Source organism: Blennius ocellaris, assembly GCF_963422515.1.
Source record: "Blennius ocellaris genome assembly, chromosome: 14".
Lineage (NCBI taxonomy): Eukaryota > Metazoa > Chordata > Actinopteri > Blenniiformes > Blenniidae > Blennius > Blennius ocellaris.
This window is the reverse complement of record NC_137663.1, coordinates 17,343,692-17,370,701: the sequence shown is the minus strand read 5'-3', so window position 1 is coordinate 17,370,701 and position 27,010 is coordinate 17,343,692. Positions and strand designations below refer to the sequence as shown.

General features: G+C 40.9%; 1 protein-coding gene across 1 annotated transcript in view; it reads left to right on the top strand.

Moving 5' to 3' along the window:
• The window catches only part of LOC308139888 (actin-binding LIM protein 3-like), a gene marked incomplete at its 3' end in the record, with an annotated part of 45,543 nt that overhangs the window by 12,895 nt on the left and 5,638 nt on the right, over nucleotides 1–27,010 (top strand). The window contains exons 3-17 of the mRNA XM_080509473.1: nucleotides 3,322–3,505; nucleotides 4,596–4,708; nucleotides 6,625–6,751; nucleotides 6,980–7,073; nucleotides 7,607–7,694; nucleotides 12,170–12,228; nucleotides 13,040–13,120; nucleotides 13,998–14,159; nucleotides 14,246–14,275; nucleotides 15,447–15,558; nucleotides 16,083–16,184; nucleotides 18,492–18,542; nucleotides 21,228–21,365; nucleotides 21,513–21,577; nucleotides 22,021–22,162. Of these exons, the coding sequence (XP_080365599.1) occupies nucleotides 3,322–3,505; nucleotides 4,596–4,708; nucleotides 6,625–6,751; nucleotides 6,980–7,073; nucleotides 7,607–7,694; nucleotides 12,170–12,228; nucleotides 13,040–13,120; nucleotides 13,998–14,159; nucleotides 14,246–14,275; nucleotides 15,447–15,558; nucleotides 16,083–16,184; nucleotides 18,492–18,542; nucleotides 21,228–21,365; nucleotides 21,513–21,577; nucleotides 22,021–22,162 (1,548 nt within the window). The remainder of the gene's footprint in view (nucleotides 1–3,321; nucleotides 3,506–4,595; nucleotides 4,709–6,624; nucleotides 6,752–6,979; nucleotides 7,074–7,606; nucleotides 7,695–12,169; nucleotides 12,229–13,039; nucleotides 13,121–13,997; nucleotides 14,160–14,245; nucleotides 14,276–15,446; nucleotides 15,559–16,082; nucleotides 16,185–18,491; nucleotides 18,543–21,227; nucleotides 21,366–21,512; nucleotides 21,578–22,020; nucleotides 22,163–27,010) is intronic.

Below are 27,010 nucleotides of genomic sequence, written 5' to 3'. Positions count from 1 at the left end.
GAACCTCTGCCTTCAGGAGGATTTGTCTTGCTGCCAAAAGGGCAGTTCAGATCGCCCCGGAGCGATCGCTTGTTCCGGCCTCCGTCAAACAGCTGAAAACCTCCCAATGCCAAAGCTCAGCCAATGTGGAATACCAACACAAACAGAGATTTTTAGTGTTGCTTTACAGTCTTATATCAGTGGGAAATGTCTTTTTTTTTTCTTCCAAAATGTGTGTTTTATGCCAATCAACTCGTCATTGAGTCAAATCCACCTTTTTTTTACTTTTTAATCAAGCATTTTAAAGCAGTGTGCTCATGATGAGTCAAATAATTTGTTGGAATGCGTTAACGATGGTGCGGAATGTTTTCATCTGAAATGCAAGGAAATTAATGAAAAATAAGTAGATGCAACAGAAATCTTTATACTTTAAAGTAACACTGTAGTAAAAAAAAAAAAAAAAGAAGAAATTACAATGAAGTCTATATAAAATGTTAGTTTATTATAAATGTGTCCCATACAAGTGATAATCACCACATTGGCATGAAGAATGATAATGTAACAAGAATATTTCTCAATCAGATTTATAAAAGCCAGATTGTGTGTTTGTTTTACATTGACAGACGTTTTGTCTCCTACAGTTTGTCTGTAGTGTTTGCAATTATTTGTGGCATTTTTATAGTCGGCATTCATTGGATATACTTTAACCACAGGAAATAAGGTGATGAACACAACAGCATAAGGCGAAGACGAACTGAAAGTTATTGTGATATGAATATGGTCTTTGGGTTTGGTCCTCGGATCTTAAATAATACAAAAAAAATTCCTAAAAAATCCTTCTCAATGAGTACAGTTTACTTGTCGTTATGTCCTCTCCAAATTTACTTTAAAGTCTTTCTCCCTGACGCTCTCTCTGTCTTTGTCTGAGCCACTTAACACACCAGTTGGGATCAGATCGGATCCATTCACTCTGCTGGGTTTACAGCCATTAGCTTAATTAGGTACCAGGCATTCAATTCACTGTCAGATGTCCTGATCCGTTGGCTGCCTTTCAGACATCTAACCTACAATACGTCCGGGGTGGTGTCATGGTGCCATTGGGTGTACTGCAGTGGATTTCTCCGTCGACTGGGCAGGACGCTTGCAGACTGTGTCGCAGTGACGGATCGTGTGTGTGTGTGTGTGTGTGTGTGTGCTGAAGAAAACCAGCGATTCGTTTAATCTCGGAGACGTAGAGGATACAAGAACTTTAGACGGGTGGAAGCATAACAAGATTTTGCTCGGTATAGTGCTGTAATTGGCACACGTTGTGGTAAATACTATAAGACACAGCTGATGGGAGCCGAGGGGCCTGGCTCTCTGCCAAGTGGAGCACATCATGGTGGAGCGCCTTTCAAACTGGCGAACGGAACCTGCTGATCCGAGGCTTGCTCACCTTCTGCACAGCTGGACCAGGAGCTATCATCTGGCTGAAGGACTTTGCATTTGCTAAATAAAATCCATACATCATGCTGTCAGTGCATGTAGAAGACGCAGTGTGTGTGTGTGTGAGTGAGCGCGTGCATTCGTGTGTTTCTCTTCTCGCACATGCAGCTAACATGGCACACTGAAAACACTGAAGGATGAATTAATAAAGCAGACACAAGCACTAAAAAACGCAGTTTATTGCACATTTTTAAGTTAAATCTGAACAGTATTCAGCTGTATAGTGTGAACTGCTGTGCAATATGTGCATCACGCTGCTCCCACAGGTCATCAGTGGTACTTCATTTGCTCCTCAAGCTCTTTAAAAACGTACCAAATTGCGCACGTAATAAAGGCTCCGTTCATATTCGCCTGCACATTTAGCATCGAGCACATTTGGGCCTCGAGGACACAAAGGCAGGTGAGTGATCGGAGTTGTAGAGGGGGAAATGGGGTCCGGCGGAGTGTCGCCTCTGCTGCAATCAGCAGTAAATCGGCTGCTCCTGGCTATTCCTGAATGAAGCCACGGTTTGGAGAACCTGTTTGAGACACGAGGGATTGATTGCATTGTGATCATGGAGTTCAGTCCAGGAAATCAGAGCTCACTAAACAAAATAGTCTTATGACGCTTCTCTCTTTCCATTGTCACACTTCATATGGTCACAATGTTCTTGTTCACCCTGGTTGTGGAGGATTGCCATTATCAAAGATTTTGGGATCCCTAACAATGAGTCGGTCTATACTTCCAGTGGTTTCACCTGGGAAACTGAGATAACCAGTCAATTACTGTTGTTCTTCGTATTGCATTAGTTGTAGAAACCTGTTCAATGAAATAAGGTGTACCGTATCTTCTCGAGAAGATGAATGAACCACAGTTCTTGAGAGAGCTTTGAAATGCAACAGATCCTTTCACGGCTGAACTCTCCACCTTTCAGTTGGTGGATTTTAGGTCTCGCCGCTTCAAGTAATCTCACACTGGCTGTGGAGATCAGGGCTTGGCGGGGGTCGGCTCATCTGTTTGTCCACTCTTGTTCTTCTCGTAGCTGTTTGTGTATGAATCTGTCTGTTTGTTTTGGTTTGTTGAGCTAATCAGATGAGTCCCTGACGATATTACACAATGAAAGAAAGTCTAAATGTCCTAAATGATAAAAAGCTCAACCACATGAATTCAGCATATGGCCTGGTGACCCAAACATACTGTATAAATTAAGATTATAAGTCTAATCCACAAAACCAGATTAGAGCATTAACCCTTTAGAGGTCAGGAAGGATAACAGATTGCACTGTGCAAATCCTGAATGCACCCACCCAATCGTGTCACTTTAGAGGACATCTCGTTTTCTTTTGCCTTTAATTCCTCCAACTTCAACCATTACTACAACTTGCCTCAACGTAAAACTTACAGCACACTATCAGATTAATGCTGCTTCATCTATAAAATGCACATTGACAAAGAACTTTAATGATCTCTTTTATTTGTGGTTGCTTTTTGTCTCCATACTGCAAGTACATGGTTCATGTTACTCTCAAACCAGAGGGTGAAACCTTCAAGTGGATTAACATTGGTGTTTCAGCCATTGCAGGCTAATGATTAAAGGTTTTTAATTACAGCAGCAGCTTGTGGAAAATCCTACAGATCACATAGTACAGGTCTGAAATTGGCTATCCCACTCATTTAATGACCCTTTATACTATATTATTGGCGTCACAGTGGAGTAGTGGGTCGCAGTCTTGCCTCATAACAGGACGGTTTGTCTTGGAGGCCTTTCTGTGCATAGATTGTATGTTCTGCTTCTGTGTGTGTGTGTGTGTGTGTGTTTTCTTTGGATACTGTGGGTTCCAAGTGTTAAAAGTTATGTTGTTCCTCTGTCTCTTCAGTGTGCGGGTGTGACCTGGTGCACTCGGGCTTCTTCCACCACTCCGGCGAGTACATCTGCACGGAGGACTACCAGCGGCTCCACGGGACCCAGTGTGACAGCTGCGACCAGTACATCACCGGCGAGGTTGTGTCTGCGCTGGGAAGGACGTACCACCCGCACTGTTTCGTCTGCAGCATCTGCAAGTAAGAGACAAGTGGAAAATGTAACGATGCAATGAGCCAAATGTGTTTGGAAAATGTTAATAGTTATATAAGGAGTTGCAGTGCAAAGATTCTCTGAGATCCTCCTGGCACTGCTTCATCTGTAACTTGTGACTATGAAAACCAACGAATGAGATCCTCACAGAGCACCACACCCTACCGTCGGTTGACTTTACAAGTCTTTTCTCACACCACGGGTGGCCAATTACAGTTAAAATGTAATGTATGAGTGCAGCAGGCCAGTAACTTCCTGTTTATGTTGCTGCTTTCACTGACTTCTGCAGACTTTTTAGTGCAAATCATTGCACTAAAAAAAAAAGAAAAGAAAAACTGTTTTGACCGCTGCAGTCAAACCAAACCTCCGCATTTACTAATTAAATTCATCTCATTAAACATGATGTGGCCAAAAAAGTCTCAGGTTTTCTCCATTGGTTGCATTTTTCACAAGAAATTGGAGTTGTAGAATGTGCAAAATACTGTCAAAAAAAATGAATTCATCTTTTAATAACACATGTAAAAATACATCTGTTACAGTAATATAAAATTTGTTTTGACATGCTCGTGTCTACACTCGTGACATTTCGGATACTAGTACTCTGCCACCCACACAATCTATACAGCAAACAAAAGCAAAGACGGGGAATATAAAGGTATATCATTTTTTAAGATGAAAATTCTAATCTTTGAATTCGTGTCTTCTCTGAAAGTTAGCGATACAACCCAGTGTTTTATACCATCTGGAACACACACCTGTTATTTGATATTCATAAAGGCAAACTTGATCACTTGGGAGTATGTGGTATTTTTTGTTGGTTCATTAAGTTCATGTGCTGTAAAAAAAAAAATTACAATGCTGTTCTTAATGAATCCCTCAGATAAGTGTTGAAAGAATTTCTTCTGCTAAGATCGCAGCACGTTAACCTTTCAAGCCAGATAAAAACTGTCTCACTTGAAGGTTTGACTGAAGGAGAAATTCCTGATATTTCTTTTGATTTGAGTAAAGTGAGAGTTTCTGCCCTATCTGTATGGCATTACTGACAATTTTCTTTTCTGTTACATTATGTGTTCTCAGGAGTCCGTTCCCAATTGGAGACAGGGTGACCTTCTGTGGGAAAAAGTGTGTGTGTCAGCAGTGCTCACACTCTCTGAACAGCGACAAGCCCGTCAAGGTCCACGGACCGAGCTGTAAGAAACAAACACTCAAATATATGCACACACACGCATGCCAACGCCAACCTTACGATGTGATGGTCCACAGCCGGCTGTGTCGTTTGTGCCTAAAAAACGATGCATGAATGAAAACTACCGGCTGGATTACTACTTTTTTTTTTTTTAAACCATTCTTTGTTCTGTCATTTCTCTTTATTCACATCTTGTTGATTCGAAGCATGTTTCACCTACTTCGATCATCTTTACTCTTTGTTCTCTTGTCCAACACACACTTTTATTTCTTTGTACCTGTGCTTCATATCTGTGTAACTTTCTTTTTGATCTGGTTCACTGTGTGAAAGCCTTGTCTCTCTTCTCTTCAAAGCTTTTAGATCGTTTGAACCTTCAATTTGCTATCAGGAAATAGTTTCCTGCCTCAGCTTCTTGTAAAGGTCTTCATGAATGAACTAAACTTGCTAAGGTTTCTCTTTACTTTATGTCATGTCAAGGGCAAGTGTAATAAGGGATTTTTAAAGTCTGGTTTCCATCTGAATGTATTAATTCAAGTCAATAAATCCCACAAAAACCACCAAGTACAGCCATGTAAACTACTGGGTTTTTTTTTTTTTTTTACTATCTGATATTCCTCCTTTTTTAATGTTCTTGGTCTTATCCAATCATTCCAAGTGGTGATGTAAAATCTAATCTAAATGCTAATTTATTTTGAACAAAAGCTCAACATGGATTTCATCAATCACGGCTGAATCCAAAGTACATAGTACATTAGCAGCAAACTATTGTCATCAGCAGATTAATACACATTTGCAGTGAGTGCCTGTGTCAGCAGGACAGAACATTTAAGATTGAGTCAAAATAAGTGTTTGTGTTCTCCGTAATGAAGGAGCATGAACCAGAGGGCCATCATTGTCATTCTTTGTTACTTTTTCAGAGCTTTTAGGCCCAGATAAATAAAACATACAAGGCTTCAGCTCCACATGCAATACTTTGAAAGAATGTTGATTATAGTTTCAGGTTTTTTCACGTTATGAAAACTGAATAATGCTCCCTCTAGTAACACGTCTTCTATTCCCAAATCTATCTTAGCGGTGAGACGGATGCACACAGATGCCGACACTGCAAGTTCTAGTCACCAGGCCACTTTGGATTGTGAGATGAAGCCATCAGTACAGACGCAGAAAGAACTTGCAAACTGTATGGAGATCAGCCTGGACACTAAAGGGAGCTACTGTCTGTTCTATTAAGCGAACAGACAGACTCGTATGTTTAAGAGAAACATACAAGTCTGTCATAGGACTAACAAACACCTTCACAAATATCATCATTTAGAGTCACCGATGGACAAAAAACAAACAAAAAACCTAATTTGTTCAGGTTATCTATAGGAAATATAAAACAGAAAACTCTTGTGTGCATGATAAGATCATGTAAACTGCACACAGAACCAGTTTCAAGAGTAATCAATATCCGACATTGTATCTACTCTATTATACCCTTTTCTATTTATAGTTATACAAGATTTTCTCCACTGAAGTGATGCTATTTAGAGCTACTCACAGATGTATGAACCTTGTTAAATAACTTCAGTCTTCGCACAGATTAAAAATCTTACTGTCCACCTGCTGAAGGCTGCAGAAACCGATTCCCTGCAGCCACACACACTTCAAACACACACTCCCCCAGAAGGCGGCTCACTGCTTCAGGTGCTATTGTAGCCTGGTTCTTGTGGCTCCATCTGGCAGAAACAGTGCGACTGTCACTACAGGAGCGAGGGATGAGGGCAAGGAGAGAAGGCAGAGCGAAGTGATAAGAGGTTGGCAAAGCAGAGAGCCAAAGGACACAAAGGGAGGATGATAAATATATATAAATGCTGAAAATGTTCCTGACGCCCCCTCTGTACACTTCCCTCCTTCTCTCTCCTCCTCCACCTCCAGACTGTGCCGGCTGCGGAGAGGAGATCAAACAGGGTCAGTCTCTGCTGGCTCTGGAGAGACAGTGGCACGTCAGTTGTTTTAAATGCCGGACGTGTGGCCGGGCGCTCACCGGAGAGTACATCAGCAAGTAGGTGGCTTTTGACTCGCAGTGCTCAAAAGCTGCTGCGACTCTGTTCACACTGTCAACAGTAAACCTACCGATGACGACAAACTAGTCGCTATCGTTAAGTGGTACGCAGCTGATTTCGCATCACAATTTCAAGACACCCGGACATTAAACGCAGGGGATGAATATTCATACATGAGCACAAAGCTGAGCGATGAGATGACATTGTTTTGTTCGTGTTCTTGGCAGGGATGGGATACCTTACTGCGAGGCCGACTATCACACTCAGTTTGGCATCAGGTGCGAGAGCTGTAGCAGGTACATCAGCGGCAGAGTACTGGAGGTGAGTGTGTGTGTGTGTGTTGTGTGTGTGAATATGTTTAGATGCTTTAGACAGATGGGGAGCACAGTTGTGATGTGCAGGATTTTTGTCTTGTGTGGGCTGAACTGTCAAAAAAAAAAAAAAAACCCAAAGTGAGGAGAAAAGCTGCAGCTGTCCCTCTTTAAATGACTGAAGTGTCGACTGATGACGAAGCGGCTCTGGGAACCCGACAAAAGCGACACCGTGCCGTCTCCTCCACCCTGTTCATTCCCCTTTTTCTATTTCTTATCGTGTCTCTCCCCATTATTCACTCTGCATTGTTTTTCTCTTTCTTATCACCCCTTTGTTCCCATTTTCTCATTTGTGTCGACTGAGTGCATCTCATTTATTTCTTGGTGTTCCTTCCTTTCTTTTATTTCCTTTTACTTCTTTCCTTCCTTCCCTTTCCCATTTTCCATTCTTTATCTGTGTTCCTTTCCTTTCCTTTCCTTTCCTTTCCTTTCCTTTCCTTTCCTTTCCTTTCCTTTCCTTTCCTTTCCTTTCCTTTCCTGCAGGCTGGAGGGAAACACTACCACCCCAGCTGTGCCCGCTGTGCCCGCTGTCACACGATGTTCCTGGAAGGAGAGGAAATGTATCTCACAGGTGAGGAAAAGTAGGAGAGTAAGGCTACCTGACAGGTTTGCTTTATAAGAGCACTAAACACTTAATGGTAATACAAACAAAGCAATATATGTTATTGAATTATAAATAAAATGTTTCCAGGAAATATATTTTAGTCTTGAGTGTTTGTTTGTAGAAATACCGAGGTGCTTCTGCGTGCGTACAGACGTAAAAATAGACTGGGAGCATTTATTGAATTAGTTCCTGCAAAGAGTCCAGATGGCTCGTGTGTGATGCTGCATCCGTGGAAAAAGTGTGTGCATGAGCTCGTCTTGATATTTTTGTGGGGACACAGATCAGTTTGCACTCCCATAACCAGTGGCTAGCTGCTCTTCTGCAAGACTTCAAACATAAATCTCTAAACCGCAGTATAAAGACGGTGGTTTGGATGCAGGCAAGCAGCAGTTTCGGTGCACAAGTCAATACAATGTCCCTGGATGTGATACAGCCGTGTGTACTCTGTGCAAACCAATTTGAGTTGTAGACCTTGGGGGGGAGGGCAGTTGAGGAATGTGGCGTCGAAGGGTTGCAACAGGGTTAAGACCTCAAATTAGGTGTTTGAAGAACGGTGGACGGAAGGCATTTGTAAGGTTGCATGTGTCTGTGTGTGTTGTTGGGCAAGACAGAGAGCGCCCTGGTAAAAGGCTGCCTTTAACAAAGCACTGTTATATAGGTTATCGATCTCCCACTCGTTACTAGACTCAGCGGTAAAGACACACACCTTCCCCCCACCTGCCTCACTCCAAGGCTTGGAGTCAATTACCTCTCGGTGGCTTTTTATTCTGCTCTGTTGTTGACATAATTATTTTGAATGAAGACGAGGTTCAAATTCAATCAGCCCGGAGCTTCTGTTTCACAAATCACATTACAATATTTCAACTCAATAAGCTTAGTCATGGATGTCGGATATTATCATTTGAGGCCACTCCAGGTTGCTTGGGCCACATGAAATATGTATATTTATGTTATTTTTGTGACAATATGTTATATTTTAGTTTAATGTCATTCAATGTAACACTGAATTCTAAACAGACAAAACAATGATTGACGTCTTCTTCAAGTTTTTTATTGTATTGTGTTGTATCTACTGCAATCGGTCTGTTTTGGCTTCCAGTACAAGTTGCAAAAGCTGTAAAACTGCATTAAGCAATAATACCTAACACCTGTTTACAAGTGATTTAATAGTCACATTGTGCATCAGCATTGGCTTTGGTCATGTCATATCAGTCTCATACCAATTCATGCCAAAGTAGCCAAAGTGACATTCATGCAAAATACATTTCTGTAGATTAATGATCATTTAAATGTGCAACACTTTTTTTATCTGTTAAAACAAGTTATGGCAAAAAATTATCAAACACTTTGAATGCTGTATGACTATGTTTTTTGGACTATTTCTGTTTTTTTTTTTTTTTTACATTCTTGAAGGTTGGTTTCATAAGAAAGATAGTTTAATGTTTCAAATTGGTAATTTATGTAACAATAGCCAAATTGCACCCGCTCTGTATGTTGGGTTTAAATATGTCCATTCTATTATAGAATTATAGAAATATCTGAACTTGCATAAAATCCAAATTTTGAGAGAAAAATATATTTTATTTGAAAATACATACATAATGGACCATTACCTACTGTGGGAGATAAAATGAATATTATATTATAAATAAATAACAAATGATATAAGATAAATATAATAAATATTAAATACCACTACATATAAAGGAGAGCAGAGCACTTTTGAAAGTAAAAGAATGTTGTGGATATTTGAGATAAGTTGACTGAAGCGAAGTGTGGCTTGGAAGTGGAGCTGCTGTACCGTAACATGAGGTTGACACGCACCGTGTTGGAACCACCGCACAGGTTGATGCCTCCTGTTTCACCTCATTGACATTCTGCTGCTCTCCCGCTCAGAGAGGCCAATAAAACTAAGCATTTGCATATAGTACTTGAGAGATTCTGGATGTGGGTGTGTGTGCATTTTAATCTTTGCCTGTAAATGCAAATGTCAATTACTGTGTATCTGCTTGAATGTATGTTTTTACTTTTGTGTGAATGCATTTGAGTGTGTGTGTGTGTGTGTGTGTGTGTGTGTGTGTGTGTGTGTGTGTGTGTGTGTGTGTGTGTGTGTGTGTGTGTGTGTGTGTGTGTGTGTGTGTGTGTGTGTGTGTGTGTGTGCGTGTGTGCGTGTTGAGCTTCAGTGAGTTGCCCCAAGGTTACATTCACTCCTTTTGATGACTTCAGACATGTAGGAGGGCTGAGCAATCACCCTCATGAGACGCACTCAATTAGGACGCACGCGCACGCCAACGTATACACACACACAACACATTGAGACATGCCAGCAATCAATCACATGATACATGTCTAGAATAAGAAGTGGTGCGCATGCATGTGCGTGAATTTCCCTTAAACTGAGGCCAAACTACAAAGGAGGGTCCAATTTATGTTGGGCTTCACACCGGTTTCCATGTACTTGGGGTAAAGATAGTTAAGGTTACATTTTTATGAGGTTTGGTTTAGGGCCATATGTACTGTAAGTATGTAATGTAAGTATTAACAATTTAAACTGTTCAGCTTGTTTTTTTTTTGTTTTTTTTGCATAACATCCATAAAAAACAGTCAAGTCTTCAGTTCCAACTAACATTAACGATAAATACAATGATATTCAGGTTTTTTTTTTTTTTTTTTATTGTGGCTAATTTGTTCAGAACTTATTCATTGCGCTGTCTTTCGGGACTGAATTTGTTTTCTCTGCACAACTTCAGGAGGCCTTGCATCTGTTTGATGGCAGAGTTGAGGAGCGTGGGTGGGACGGGGGCGCACTGAATCACCACGCATGGTTTCTGTCTCGAGTATTGATTTTGTGTGCTGAGTGTGTCTAGTTGTAGAGTCTGGGTCTGTGTGTGTGCGTGTGTGTGTGTGTGTGTGTGTGTGCGTGTGCGCGTGCGTGTGTGTGTGCGTGTGCGTGCACTGGTCAGATTTATGGTGTTGATAGTGGTTGTGTATTACAGTCATGATCAGCTAACTGAGTCCATTCTGCTGCCCTGCGTTGCCCCAAGGCCGGAGAAAATGATACGGCGTCAGCGTGTGTGTACATGCGTGTATTAGTGCACGTGGGTGTGTTGGAGGTGGATGTATTGCCGTCATTATCACTATCAGATCCTCATGCGTTTAACATCCTGACATTAGAGGTTTATCGTTATGAATAAGATCTAATAGCCCTCTTTTGTTCCCTCTGTGCTCTCTGGTTTCACAGTCCACCATTTTCAAAAAAAATACACGGACCTCTTCAGTAGTATTTATAGTATTGCGATTGATATTTCAAGTGTGCCTTCTCTGTATATCGACAAAATTCAGTTATATACCAAAATCATGTTTCTCTGTAAATTGAAGAAACGTATTCAAAGGTCACTAAAGGTCCTTTGCAAAGCCTAACTCATAAGAATTAAATACGAACAAAAAAAAAAACCTGTGGAATATGTAGTGCAGGATGCTGGAGCCACACCTAGCTTACTACCATAATAACTTGCCAGTCCATCACAGGGGAAACACACAGATAACCACACACATTCACACAGAGGGGCTATTTAGGGTCATCAATTAACCTCACGTGTGTTTTTGAACCGCGGGATTTTATATTTGACAAAACAATTACCCTTCCAATAATATATCATTTATTGAGATGTACATGAATATTGCCAGTGAAAAGCAAAACGGGATTTAGAAATATTGGAAATAATTGAAGCCATTGTTGAAGATAATGGATGGAAGGATGGAGGGATGGAGGGATATTGCCTATCTCAAAAATAATTTGATTCCTGACTATCTGACTAATTTGATTCCTGACTATATAGGGGTCCACTTTTATTTTCCTCTGAAAAAGTGCATGGAAATGTTTCAGGAGACGTAACAAATCATTGGGTACTGGCGTGTCTTCTGACATGTTTTCAGGAAAATGCTAGGACCTACATGCTGTCATGTGGCTGATGAGTCTGAGTGGCTGGTTTATGTATTCTATCATGAATATCTCTAAATTGCATGGTCGTTCATGTTCTGGCTGTTGAGATATGCGGGTCTAGACACAATAGTGAACGACCTTACTGTATCATCCTTGGAGCCACGCTGGCAACACGGCTAAAAATCCTCCGGCCCTTTGTCTCTCGCTTTGTTGATCTGTGTGGAGAAACCAGAAGAGCTACATCTTCTGTTCACCACCCAGACAAACTGCCTCTGCAGCCGCGCGCTTTCCTTCCTCTGTGTGTGTGTGCATGCGTGCGTGCACACATTTTGTGTTGTTGATTGATGTTTATTCACTTGAGAAAGGCTGATCTACTCTTCATGAGCACCCATAAAACTGTATGGCTTCTGCCCACACGCAGTAAACAAAGCAAACTGAGATAAAATTGTGCATGCGTGTGTGTGTGTGCGTGTGTGCGTGTGTGTGTGTGTGTGTGTAGGTTCAGAGGTTTGGCACCCCATGTGTAAAGAAGCAGCTCGACTGCAGAGGAAACTGAGGGTGAGCGATACTCAAAAATACATGTTCTGCCCCCTCCTGCCCTTCATACCGCTTCTCTCTCTGTGCTTCTTTGCGGCACTTTACTTTTCTCACAGTGTGTGAAACATCTCATCTGTGACTTTGAAGCTGGAGTCTGTTTTTCTCCATAACAGAGTAACTCTGTCAAATCTGCTAAAACTGAACTCTTTTCATAAAATGTTATATTTTTAAATCAATCTGGGGGACTAAAAGACAATTATAAGGAAAACTGGGACTTTCGTGACAAGAAAATAGTCAATTGAAATACCTTAAAAAAGCCCCAAGATATATTAATATGGTAAGGACAAGGTAAACCTCATGTTAAAATCCTGATAAAAGCTATTTAAGATGGAGTTTTTGTATACACACTGCAATGTATTGGTATACTATCTTTGCCCATACCAACATATTAATAAATTACACTGAGACAATTAGGTTGTAGACAAATGTACATAAAAAAATTAATTGTTGTCTTGTGAAAGAACATTAGCAAGAAAAAAATATATTAATTCAAATATAGTTACTCACAAAGTACCAGCACTCAAAAATCCTGCCATTCTTAATTGAAGTAATGTGAGTGTTTACAGTTTATTCATTTTGTGAATAAGTAGCTGCTGCTCAGCAGTGTGTATGCAGATTTTCACCCTGCCGGCTTTGTACTGACAGGTAATGAAGTAAATAAATGCCACTTACAGCAACTGCCAAATCTAATTTATATTCATGGATTTTTTTTTTTTTTTTTTTTTTTTTTCCTGTGGCTGTATTTGACACGATTGTACATTTGTCCCACCAGCTCAGACGTACGTCTGAGACGGCGTCCATATCTCCTCCTGGCTCCTCACCGCTCCTCGGCTCTCCGCACCGGCTTATCTGTGTGAGTACCCGTCGCCATAGTTACGTCACCACCACTGTGGCGACGCCCCTCAGCCGTCACCCTCGCAAATTAAACCGACACAGAGAGAAACACAAAGACTGAAAGTTCCAACTGTGATGTCTGTGATTTGCCTTTCTGGCTCTCTGTACCACTGTTGGACCGAGTGTGCGTCACCTCAAATTATTAACATAATAAGTATGGTATTAACATTAGTAGTAACACCTCAGTTTGAAGTTATTAGTTTTTTTCTCATAGAGGAGAGGGCAAATGCAAATCTGAGTACTGAAAATTAATCTGATTACGGTTTTCCAATCTGCGTTTTCGTGTCACATAGAATAATCAACTGAAAATAAGTATTTTCGTATGTGACCGATGTGTAAAGCTGTTTTTAAAAATGAGTGATTAAGAAATAGTTAATAATGAAACGTATATTTAACGTCCTTAAGTTAAAATGTTTTGGACATGAAGCTGTGGGCAGGAGAAGATGAGACTGCCAGAGAAGGTTCATAGTGAAGGACATGGAAATGATTGATGGAACAGCAGAGGTGTCAGAGGATAGGATGAGAGGATCTATTGTGGAGACCTCTGAAGGCCGCCGCTGCAAGATTAACAAGCATAACGTTGAAGAATAAAACGGAAAACAATCTGATCAATAGGAATCCTAATGTTTTGTAGCAGGATCAAGCTGGAATCATGTAGTAATCTCTGGTAATGTTTGATTAGTACTACGTTGTTGTCGTTCAGCTTGTAGCCTCTGTGTTTCTCTATTGATCCTGTGTCTTTGACTTTAAATGACAAATAGAATATAGAGTTTTATCGACGTCTCAGTTTAGTGTCTGACTGTCTCCGTCTCCGCCCACCTGTCTGTCTCTTCCAGTCGAAGGCTGACACTGACGTCCTGGACTATAAGCAGCTGGCGGCTCTGCCCAGGGTTAAAGCCATATACGAAATCCAGCGTCCCGACATCATCCCTTATCAGGCCGACCACGCGCACACACACCTCTCCGATGACATGCTGGAGAGATACAGCTGTGGACAGGTACACACACACATACACATGCACACACACACACAAAATGGGAAAAAAAATGCTTTGAAATAACTTTCAATCTCCTTCTTTTCTAGTCGTTGGGCTCCTTGTCACCGTACTCCCAGGTAAGTACCCACACACCTCCTTCATTTGGCTCATTGTTAATGAGAAACTGTTTTAGAGTGCAAAACAAAGTCAAACACTGAAGTATGAAAAGTTAGTTTACCGGTGATTTCTCATCACGGAACAAGTGAAGGACATTCGATGCTAAAACTTTTTCTGGCAGAAGCTGCAAAATTGAGTGAATTAGAGTGGCAAGTTTGACAGATCCAGTGAGTTTGTACAAACTCTAAATTAATGGCGTCACATGAGTTCTATCACGCCGGGCTGATTTATTGAAATCTGCATCAAGTCAGAAAAAAAAGTCTTTACTTATGTGTTTCTAATCAGCAGCAAAGTGTAAATCTCTTGAAATGGATGTTCCTATAAATTGATAACCAATAAAATGAGCCTTTCAAAGACTTGCTCTTTATAATTTGTTGATTTTAAACTTGAGGTAGCGTCAGAATTAGTGAGCTGTAGAAATGCCGGTGGGTGGATTGGATCCGTGTGCAGTGGGGGAGCAATTAGTTTTCCCAAAGAGTACTTAGTACTGCTTGATGTGATTTATTTTGTATGTATGTGTATAACACTGTTTTTTTTTTTTTTGACAAACCATTTTTATTCTACATTATTCAGATTGTAGCTTGTTTTTTTTGTTAATGGTGATTCAGAGCCACACCCACAGGCTGGAACTCCTAAAATTCAACTTAGAGTTTCCATCTTCAAAACAAAAACAAAGCTGTTTCATTCCATTCATACACACGCTCATTTTCATATGGTTCATAATTCCTCATTGATCCTCACAGACCGGTTGGACAGAACGCTGCCCAGCTCAGCTTCAGAGGATGTCAAGCTTGTTGTTTGCACAATATTCAGTTATTATCTGAACTGTGTTGATTTTGATAAGGGGTTTAACAAGCAAGGCAGGTGTGCCTCCGTTGTAGGCGAAGGAACTGCCAAGTTACTGTTGATTAAATGTTCATGAGTGACCAGAAGAAGTGAATACACACTGTGTCTCTGCACCACAGTGCAGCGGGGCTGCTTGGAGGACCGCATCGCTGCATTGTTGGATATTAAACTGCTGTTAACATGATTAGAATGTGTTTTGGAAGGACCTGGTGGAGTAATTTAAAGCCTGCACTTAAGCACATTGGCCTAAGACTGCCTTTCTCTCTCCCACACTTCTCCTTTCAGGATTTGTTGGATGGCATGGAGTTGAGAACGAGGCGTTCCTCCAGCTCTGCCTTCACTGACTCCCCTGCACACAGTCGCCACGGTGGCTCCCCACTGCACTATTATCTCCCTGGTAATGCGCCCACTCAAGCTACACACGCACACACGCACACACACACACACACACACACACACACACACACACACACACACACACACACACACACACACACACACACACACACACACACACACACACACACACACACACACACACACACACACACACACACACACACACACACACACACACACACACACACACACAGTACATTCAAGATACACAGATAAAACATGATGCCTCTAACTGGAAAGACAGTTCCTGAGTGGTTTCAACAAGGTGTTGCATCCTGTTTGGAGCTCCATAGTTCCCAGCAGAACTCCCCTCACTGAAACATACACTCCCACACGCACGCATGCGCACATACACCCACACACACACACACACACACACACACACACACACACACACACACACCCGCACACAGGTTATTACTCGGTCTGTCGTTCTTCGGATTGTCTGTCTTTCTGTTCGATGGCATGGGCCATTCACGCTTCGGTTTCTCTCACTGTGATTGGCTCTGGGCTGGACTGCAGGCAGTGAGAGTGGCAGGAGTTCACCCTATTACAGTCAGCCAGAGCGGTGCGCTACACCCACCACCACCTTCATGCAAGTCCCCAAGCATTTCCATGTGCCAGGTAGGCCGCAGCCAAGACCCCTGACCGGTTTACTAACCCAGTCGTGAACCAGCGTAGTCCAAAACTGACCCACAATGAAAACATTTCTGCTTCTTTGTAGATCACCAGTGTAGATTTTGATAGTCCCGATCCAACCATCAACCATGAAGGTCTGTGGAAAGCAATGAGAAAAGGTGCTGTGAATTTGCCTCTAAAAATGAAACTAGAACAAAATTGTAATCATCAAAGAAAATTTCATCAAAATCTCATCACTATATTGAGCCGAGATTTGAAGAACGGGTGGGAATGGATGGGCGTTTCTACACATCAGATCTTCAAACCATTTCGCTGTGATCGTCGATGAGCTCAGAGCAGTGACTTCAAGAAAATGTGGATAGAGAGATAATTGGGGAAAAGTAGCAAGACAATAAGGAAAAAGGAAAAAACAAATAAAAAAAATTTACATTTACAGCCGCCGCCTAACCAATGTTAGGTAACTAGCAGCTGGAAACACTGCTGACAACAATATAGATGTTCTATATGTTATTATATTAGGACGATTGAGGCTGGAGATTGAGAGTCGGCGCTAATCACCAACAACAGCAGATCAACACATTTTTAAGTTTTTACAACTTCCTGGTATAAAGAGATTACGGGTTTAGCAGATGGTCTTCCATAAAAGGAAAAGAAAAAGCTGCATGTTTCACATTTCAAAAAAAACCAAAACAACAATGAAATGAAGTTGTTGTACAGTCACGAGCCACTACTGTGCACTTCAATGTTTTTCCCCATAATTTCGCCCAAAATGGTCATTTAAATTTAAAGTTGCTTCACACAGACTTTACCATCTTCACATGTATTATGAAGCCGAAGGTAGAATAACCTTTCCTGTGTTTTCCTTAAGTCTCCATAATCTATAGCTGTTGTGCTTTTGGATTAAAACCCTTTTTTTTTTAAAAACAAAACCATTAGATTCAGTTCAAATAATGGCTGTGTAAATGGAATACTTACTAGCTATAACCTCTACTCATCTTGTAATCATTAAAAACCTCATTAAAAAGATTAAAAGAATGTTTCTTATGAATATGTACATATATAAATAAACAAAATGAGATGCTTTTTTTTGTTTTTTTCCCTGTAGGATTTATTTTTCTATTCAAAGTAATATCCTTCAAATGATTACAGAAATGTACCAATAAAAATCACAACGAATTTCTCACACAGTATAAGCATTAAACACCCTGGACTCAGTATTGCAATATCGTCATGATTTTTGTCTTCGGACCTAATTTATTCATATATTAACACCCATAAAGGAGTAGCCATTCTCTCTTTCGCCGCATCCAGTGAAAAGTCTGACTGATATATTACGCTGATCCGCTCTTGTCTAACATTTGCGCACGTTCATCCATCGGTTCGTTTTATTTAAACAGTCCATCAGCGCCTCATTTCATCAGTTTAATGCCTCTTCTCTCGGCTCCCTGAATGTTTCACTCCGTCTTTGTTGCCTTCACTTTAAAAGGCCTCCTTTCGTCACTGCAAGCTGTGCATTTGATTTCCCTCCACCGCTCGCCCTCGGTCCATTTCTCTCTGCTTGTATCCTCATGCCATCTTTTTTTTTTTTTTTTTGAGCCAGTTCTCCTTGCCAGCCCCGGCCGCAGCTCTCCCTCTATGCTTTTCAAGACTGAGCAAAATGTATTTGGTGGATGCTTTTATCCAAAGTGCATCACAGTATCAGAAGTGCATACAAATTTAGCCCGGCTGGCCCATTGGGAGTCAAACCTCCAACTTGTTAGGAATGGTCGCTCACGCTATTCGCTAAAGAGAAAGATGTTTTTTGTTTCATTTTGTTGCAGATTGTTACTGAAACAATTTTTTTCTATCAGATGTGGTATCTTGTGCTGCGTTTTCAGTAGCCTGAGCTGCATGTCTCTAAAAATCTTCACCAAATGAGGGCTACAAAACGCTCTCTAAGTTACACCATTTATGTTTTCCCTTTGCTGCTCCCTCTCTCCTCCCTTCAAGTGTCCTCCGCCCTCGTCTCTATTCTTTGGCCATCTGCTTCTCTTTCCTGTTTTAAGCCTGTGAATCTGTATTAATCAGCCTCTCTGCATGTCAGTCAGGTTGTCTGACTGCACAACCCCTCCTCCTTTATATTGGTTTATTACCTGTGCTGCTCACTTGATGGTTGATAAGATGGTAAATGTGTACATCTAATTTGGTGGGACGGGATGAATGAGGAGATCTGGATCATTTGTTTCCCGCCCAAGTGTTCTCTGAAAGTGGCGTTTGCTTGCTGCCGCTAAATCTCTATTTGTCTGTTTTCAGCTGCTGAGGAAACCAACATTTACAGGAAACCTCCCATCTACAAGAGACAAGGTTGGTCGACTCATCCAATCCTTTGTTTTTCGGAGCCTTTGTTCGGCTGTCTACCTTTCGTTTGACTCAGAGTACACTGACGCCTATTGTTATTGGGATTCCTGTCCTCGTTTTATGGACTACGGACAAATCTTTCCCTCTATATGACATGGAAACTCTTGGTGTGACTGCTTGCTCAGTGGTTGGTGCTCTCGTGGAAGGTTGTGGATTCAAATGTTGATATTTACAATCCTATCAGCAAATAATTCTTCACATGTGATTGAATGAAATGATAAATTAATCAAGAGAGTAAAATAACAGCCTTGAATTGTATTTGTTAGTTTTATGACTGAATAACTGTCATACAATTTGCCAGGTTTTTATTAACATTAATGCTAATCCTGTAAACATACAGGACATCAAAAGTGAAATTCTATTTATGGTTTTGATATGGATATACTCTTTATGTTAATTTCAAAACACGCACGCACGCACGCACGCACGCACACACACACACACACGACTAAAAGCCACACAAATGTTGCTTTATTATTATTATTATTATTATTATTATTATTATTATTATTATTATTATTATTATTATTATTATTATTATTATTATTATTATTATTATTATTATTATTATTAATAATAATAATAATAATAAATAAAATGCCCCACATTGTCAGATTTTGAATATAAAAGTGAAGTTTTTGTACCACAGTCAGCATTTGAAGCGGCCCTGAGCCAAGATCCAAGGATTGATGTATCCTAATCATCACAACATCAGTCACTATATGACACTTTGATAAAGTTACTATAAGGCAACTTGGCTCCACAAGCTATAGAGTTATATCCAGTTGAAACGGGTGTGAGCTTTGATCGCCACATCAAAAATTAGATTACAAATTCAGCAGATGATTCAAGAGGTGAAGTAAAACTGAGGGAAGCTGTGACAAATACTGAGCGTGTGGGTGATCCATCAGCGCTCTCAGACTGCAGACCCCTCAGAGTTACAGTTCCTCAGAAAGACCTTTGCATGATTTACACCGCTCCACAAAGTGCTGACAAACCTCTCTCTTCGGTCTGAGCAGGCAAGCTGCAACGTGGGATTTAAATTCAGATTTATAGCATGAATCATGCATGGAACAGTTTTCATGTTGAGGCTAAAACTCATAATCATGTGTATATTAGTACAATATAATGTATGTTGTCGCCAAGCTTTGCTGCAACATAAGCGTTTTATGTGTCCGCATGGAGCTGTTTAGTTATAATACCAGAGACAACAGAGAGACCAAGAGCTGTTTGCACAGCAGATCCAGTTCAGATTATTTGTTTTGCCATATTTTAACAGTTCTGGTTGAATGAACATTTTCCTTCATGCTCGGAAGCATAACCGCTAACTGTCATCCTGAATGTCTACTCCTCCAACTCCGTGTTCAGTTTGAAGCCTTTAATTCTCTGCCATCAAAAAGTACAGCACAAGTTCAGTAGAAAAAAAGAGTCACGACAAAGATAATATATATTGATGCAGCAGCTCATCACTTTTAATGATTTTTCAAATGGCTATTTCCAAAGTCAAATCAAGGAGTCAAAGGTCAAAGAGAGATTCACGGTCCTCATGGGGAAAACAGTGATTTAAAGAAAATGCACAGACATTAAAAGAAAATATCAACAATGAAATATCTATATGCCATAACATGACTCAAATTCACAATATTAAATAAAAAGTTACAAAAAGTTGTTTTAAAAAGAAAAGTACAAAACAACAGTTTGTTATTGAGGATTTGTGAGTAGAAGAAGCTGGAAAAATAATGGAACTTAATGGATACGTAAAAAATGTGTAAATCTTTGCCTGTCTCAAAAAGAGTTTATTTAATATTCATATATTTCAAGTGGTCTTTGATGATTTTGTCTGATTTTGTTTGTTTGGCATTTTATCTGCACAGTAAATGCAGAAAAAGAAAATTGGACAAATTGCTCTAATAACCATTTTGCTCTTAAAGAAATGGGACAGATTAGGCACTAATGTCTTGAATTTGTGTCCAGTCTAAATTTGGTCACTTTCATCCTTTCTCGCAGCAGCAGTTTGCAGATGACCTTTCCAATGTGACACCAGTATCACAATCACTCTTTTCACAGTTGGGCTAAAAGCCAGGAAAAAAAAACCCACAACCCCTTAATATTATCGTATTTCACCGTCGTCGTGATATTTCACTGTTGACACCCAAGTCGGATCACATTTTGGGTAACGCTTTAAAGTGTTTTACACATTTCACTTTCCTCCGCCATCAGCATTGCAACATATCCACAACGTTGCTTGCGTGTTTTGGCATCGCAGCCCAACACATTTTCTCTGACCTCCTTTCCCTTCTCCTCCTCTCTCCTCCTCCCTTCCTCTCCTTCCCTGCTGTGCGCTCCCCTCTCTGTGAGTATGTGCATGACTTTGTCCGTCTCATTTATCCTGCACACACACACACAAACAAACAAACAAAATGAATCGCTCTTATTGTGGTTGTGGTGAAAAAGTAAGCTTTTTTCCATTAAAAGAGACTGTGTTAGCAGTACATTCTTATTTTCATTCATGTAGAATTTCAATAAATCATCTTGAAAGAACTTGGGGGGGGGGGGGTGCATTGCCACCATATCCAAAACTTAACTTCAATTAAAATGCATCCTCTTGTTTTCTATTTATCTTTCCATCAGACATGTCTGCCTCTCCAACAGCTATTAAGAGTAAGACCAACGAGAACCTGGTCAATTCCAGCCACCTTTCCACTTCAAACTGTAACAGCCTCTATCACCCGGAGTCCAACTACTATCCATACACTGGCTCCCCTAAAGGTACAGTTCAGGGTAGCTTAACTGCCTGTTTTACACTCATTTCAAAAGCTATTTATACTCACTGAATGAAGAATCACAAAGTGAGGCTTCTTGGCTCGTTCCTTAAGAAATTTAAAGTGTTCTCTTTTTCTCCGTCTCTCTAACCAGTCTCCAGGGTGAGGAGGTTTTCATCGGGAGGAGAGGAAGATGGCTGGAATCACAATATAAATAGGGTAAGAAAAAGAAGACATTCTCCTTCATATTTAATGAGCCTGTTAATTAAATGCAACTTTCCACTCTCACTCACTGGACATGATGCCAAGGGATGCTCCCTGCTTCCCGTCGTATTCCTTCTCCTGACCATCCAAGCAACAGCTCTGATCCTTTACTGGCTGATCCTGTGTCAATCCATCACTGCCTATCAAATAATACACCCCTTCCTCGAAAACCTGTTTTATCGCTCCACTTGGGGCAATGTTGACTCTGGTGGTAGAGCAGGTAGGTGGTTCACTCTCACCCTGTCCATGTTGAAGTGTCCTTGGGAAAGACACTCGACCGCAAGTTGCTCCCAATGGACATCGATCACATTGAAAGTGTGAGTGAATGGGTGAATGTTGACTGATCATGTAAAGTGAGTCGAAACGTGCCATTTTCTCTCATCACTCCCTCCATGCAGGGAATCGGCCGGCTGATCCTGAAGGAGGAGATGAAGGCGCGGTCCGCCTGTCACGACAACGACCAGTGGGGGAGCCGACGCAGCTCTCGCTGCAGCAGCAAGGAGGCGCTCAACAATCTCGGTTATGGCTCCCTCAATGGCTGTGAGTCTCTTTGAATGTTGACTTTTTCACCTGGGTCTGCCATGTTTCACGGTGTGGTCTGTATTCCTCTGTGTCAAATGGTGTTTATAATATCAGTCAGTATATTGCTATTGAACTTGTTCAGTCCTTAAGCTTAGCACAAGTTTGACCTGCTTTTATATTTCTGTCTTAAGTTGACACACTTGAACTTGCAGCAGATTTTTCCTGCTTGTATATCGAAGTAGTTCTCTTCAAAGCACATTGTGGCTTTTAAAGGGCCTTAGACTGTTTTTATGGCAAATCTATCAGCATGGCACTAGTGCCGGTCGATACGTCAGTCAGTCTGGTTGTTATATAACTCAGATCAGTCTGAAATATCACTAATGTTCAAGGTCTCCAGAGGAGGAATCTGCCGATCTTCTGTCTCGTACTGTGGCAGTAGCCAGTCAACTTTTTAAGTTCTTACTGCAATATCTCCATAGCAACATCTTATTCTCTCTTCCAGAAACATACATGGTTCCCAGACGATGCGCACATCGGGGTTCTCGTAGTATTTAATGTGTAGTGACGTTTCTTCGTCCTGCATTCAACAGTGTAGTGTTTAAGTGCCTCCCAGCTCCCTCACATCGGAGTCATAATCAATTTCTCATTCAGTCTTCTGCAGAGGTTGATAAGAAGGTGTTTATTTGAGTCATGAATGCTGGAGGAGGGACACGTCAAAAATATGCAGCGCAGGAAAATCACTGTACCGAGCCTGCATTTGTGACTCGGGAGCAAAATGCATCGGTCGTTTAGAGATACTTTACTGTATTTTAGGCAGGAATCGTAATAAATTTTGGCTTTTTATACCCACTTTATCAAAGTCAGTGTCACCGGGGCTGGAGCCAAGCTCAGCTGACATTGGGCAGGAGGCAGTATACACCTTGGACCGGCTGTCGGTTCACCACTTACAGGCACTTTAGGGTTGCTTACCGAATATGAATGTCTTTTGACTGTGAAAGGAAGCTGGAGCAGTAAAGTAGACGACATATATGTAATCAAAATGACCACTTGTGAACAATTTTGTGAGTTCCAAAATGAACTCCTCATATAAGTATGATGATTAGACTGCTGTGCCTGGAGGTTTGTTGTTGTGAAATTATGATATTTCCTTTCATCACAGAATGAACCTTGGTTTCGTTGTGATGCTGACCAATCCTCACTGGGCGTAGTTTTCATCCCTCATTGCATTCAGTGTGTGTAAAGGCGAGACAAAGACGGAGAGACTCAAAGAGAACGTGTGTATAGGTCTAGGTCGGACGGGAATAAAAGAAAGGGTGTTCTAACGGAAGAGACAGCGAGAGTGAACGCGATAGAAAGTGAATTAGATCTAAGGAAGGGAGAGCGAGTTTGAAGCAAAAGCAATTTGGAGCTGTTCGGGGAAGATGTACGACATGAAGCCTGGAGGTAAATCAGGGTCAGAGAGCCATAGAGGGAGAGGGAAATGAGCTCTGTGCATGGAGAGGTCAGGCTGAGATAATGTGTGTGTGTGTGTGTGTGTGTGTGTGTGCGTGCGTGCGTGCGTGCGTGCGTGCGTGCGTGCGTGCGTGCGTGCGTGCGTGCGTGCGTGCGTGCGTGCGTGCGTGCGTGCGTGCGTGCGTGCGTGCGTGTTCCCTGAGAGCTAATGGTGTCTGCGCCTATCATACTGATTAGGATCGGCCTGACAGGCATATGCTCATCTGCTCTTCAGAAGAGGTTAATTCCAAAATGGGACCATTTCCAATTCATGGCATGAACTTATATGCGATGATTGACACTTGGAGACTTAATTTCACTAAGTTGATGAGGTTCTTTTTTTTTTTTTTTATATATATATATATATACCTGTGCTGGCAGTGTGCTCCAAGCTTTACTTTGCTTTGGTGTGGCCATCAGTTAAAGTAGGAGTGTCTAGAGTCCAGCTCACAAGCCAGAAAAGCCCATGAGAGAGTCATATGGGGGTCAGAGTCACATTACTAAGTCTAAAAGTAGCAAAGAAGACCATACCTGTACTTTTCAATTAAAAAAAAAGAACGAAACTGTTTCTGATTTGTCAAGTTTTATTTGTTGTTTTTGTTGTTTTATTCACATGCAACAAAATGCTGCAGTAGAAACAAGCAAACTTTTCTCTTGCTCAAGTACATTAAACATTAGGGAGGATGAATATAACAAAACATTGTGCAGTCTGAGAAGCAACAGTCTTTTACCTAGTCTGAGGAGAATCTCAATAGCTTTCATAATATTTTAATTTCAAATGTGCATTAAATACAAATATTTTCAGAATCTAAAGTCATTATTTAAAGATTATTATGCTTTACTTTTACTGAGCTGGCCCATTAAAAGGGATATGAGAGTGTAATGAAAGGGGGGGTGTATGTAACCCCCTGCACTGATATGAGTTTAACCCCTGTGATTTAAAAAGTCCACCATTTTCATCAACTTGTAACATTTAAGAGTGATGGCCATTAAATGTTGTCATAGTTGAATCATCTTGTTTTTGACATTCTGTGACTTTTTAACTACGTTTTCTGTTCAACTCGTGAGTGGTGTTTTATTCATCATATGTGAGTAGTAACCGTGACCTGTGAGTGGTCACAATGTTATGGCTGATTGGTGATGTGGTCTCAATAATAAAACACACAGATGAGTTAAACACCAGAAGACTCTGCTGTTCTAGTGCACATGAGTGTAAATTATTAAGAGAGAGGGTTGTTCGAGGCTTTTTTCACCATCCACTTGACCCGGGGCACATTCTGACAGGCTACAATGTTCAGAGTCACCTGTTCATAAAGGAGCGTGACAGTGATGTGCTGAAGTGCGTTGCTGAGCCTGTAGATGCTGGCATTAGAGTTCAGGAAGTTTGACCTGAAACAGACACTGGGACAAAAAGGGAGCTGGTGACGAGTCCACCGAGCAGAAACGATGCCCCTTTAGTTCGGTCTGCACTTTACACCGTCTGTCTGTGAAGCCAACACACTGGAGAATTCAATATTTATGTAATGAAACGGTCTCATAGAAGGAGCAGTGAACCCCAAATTGCTCCCCAGTGGAGGTCGAGCACCTTGCACTGTAACAGTGTGTGAATGTGTACGTGCAACTGCTGAAGCGGTAAATATGTGCATATCAGCGGAAATCCATATCCTTATTTATACAATCTTAAATTCTCTGCAGTGCTAAACCAGTCGGTTAAATAGAAAGGACCACATGGTGCATTTTTAATGATCCGACGGCCTTATAGCACGTGACTTTATCAGCAACATTCACCCATTCATACACCCTCATGCATGCTAATGGTATCGGCTGCCTTTGCAAGTTTAACAAACAGCGTCACAAGCATAATGCATGCTGGTTATTCATTCAAAGGGTGTGTTTTGCTGGTAAATACCAATGTATTTCCCCCACCAGCTGTTCATAGGAATGCATTGAGCAGCTTTAATAGAAGAGCATGTGACCGATCCAGCTTTGACATACTCATTCACCAACTAAACCGGCATCAGATCCACAAAACCAGATCAGTGCTCGTGACTCACTGTAGATTAAGTGGAATAATCCGATTCAGACAGTCTTTTTACTTCTTGATGACAACAAAATGACTCTGAACTGCAGCTGATCTGCGTCTATTTCGCATATTTTATGGCTGCTTATTTAGTGTTGCGAAAGTACAATGATGAACGGTGCTGCTGCTGCAGTTTCGACTGGGTTTTTTATGCTGATTTTAGTCAACACTGTTGCCTCAACCTTAAGTTTGGGCCTTTCTGCTTGGCATTTGCGTGTTCTCCCTATGCTTAGGTGAGTTTATGGCAGGGACTGTGGTTTCCTATCACAGTGAAAAAAACACGAATTTAAGGTTAATTGGTGAATCTCTGTTTGTTTCTCTGTATCTGCCCTATGGGGGATTATTGAGGATGTAACCCTGACTTCACGATTCAATTTCAGGCTCAGTGCCTTTGCATGCAGTTTTTTTTTTTTTTACCCTCACAATACAAAGACATGCTCCTTAGGTTTGGCTGTGAATTTTAATTTCCTATGCATGTGTGTTTGATTTGTGGCTCTAAATTAGATCAACGGTATAGAAGATGGCAGTGTTTTGTTTTGAATGCAACCAACCCAATACAAAAAACACAAGCTCTGTTCATTTATATCTTATGTTCACATTCCAGCTCCTAATTTAATGACAATGTTCAACTAAAAATAACCATGCACATCTCAGGCCATTAAAATTACAAGGTGCAGTAGGTGTGCCATAAACATATGCATTTTTTAACAGGCGTGGCATAAGTAGAAACCTGAATGATGCGTGGCTGCACCCATGGTGCTCCATATTTTATATCATGTGTAGGTCTTGACGGTGATTATGTATGCTTGCATGTTGATGCTGCTGGGGACATACCCTCGCACACCTAATGTTTTATAGATGTCCCACACCAGCTGTGTTATTTTTTATTGCCCTTCCTCTGAAAACTCATACTTTTACTACGGCGTAGATTTATTGACCAGGTGTAACACGGCGTCTCGTGCCGTCGGTAGTGATAGATGCTAATGGATCCATATGCATGTATAAAAGTGGATCAGAAAACCAGCAAATCATTAGATGATTAAAAACAAAGATGGTAGAGCTCCTCCTAACAAAGACAGCAGCATTGTTAAAGTAACATTTTAGTTTAGTGTAATGAGGTCTTAAAAGAAAATAACGAAGAAAAAAGTGTCATCAAACGTTTTTATTCAATGATTTTTATGATCTCATATGCTTGAATCCTCCTCGTCTGTTTATCATCCAGAATGTAACTCATCTACACTCTACTCTTTTAATATTGACTGCTAATGTTTTTAAAATGTTTAAGATGGCATTTC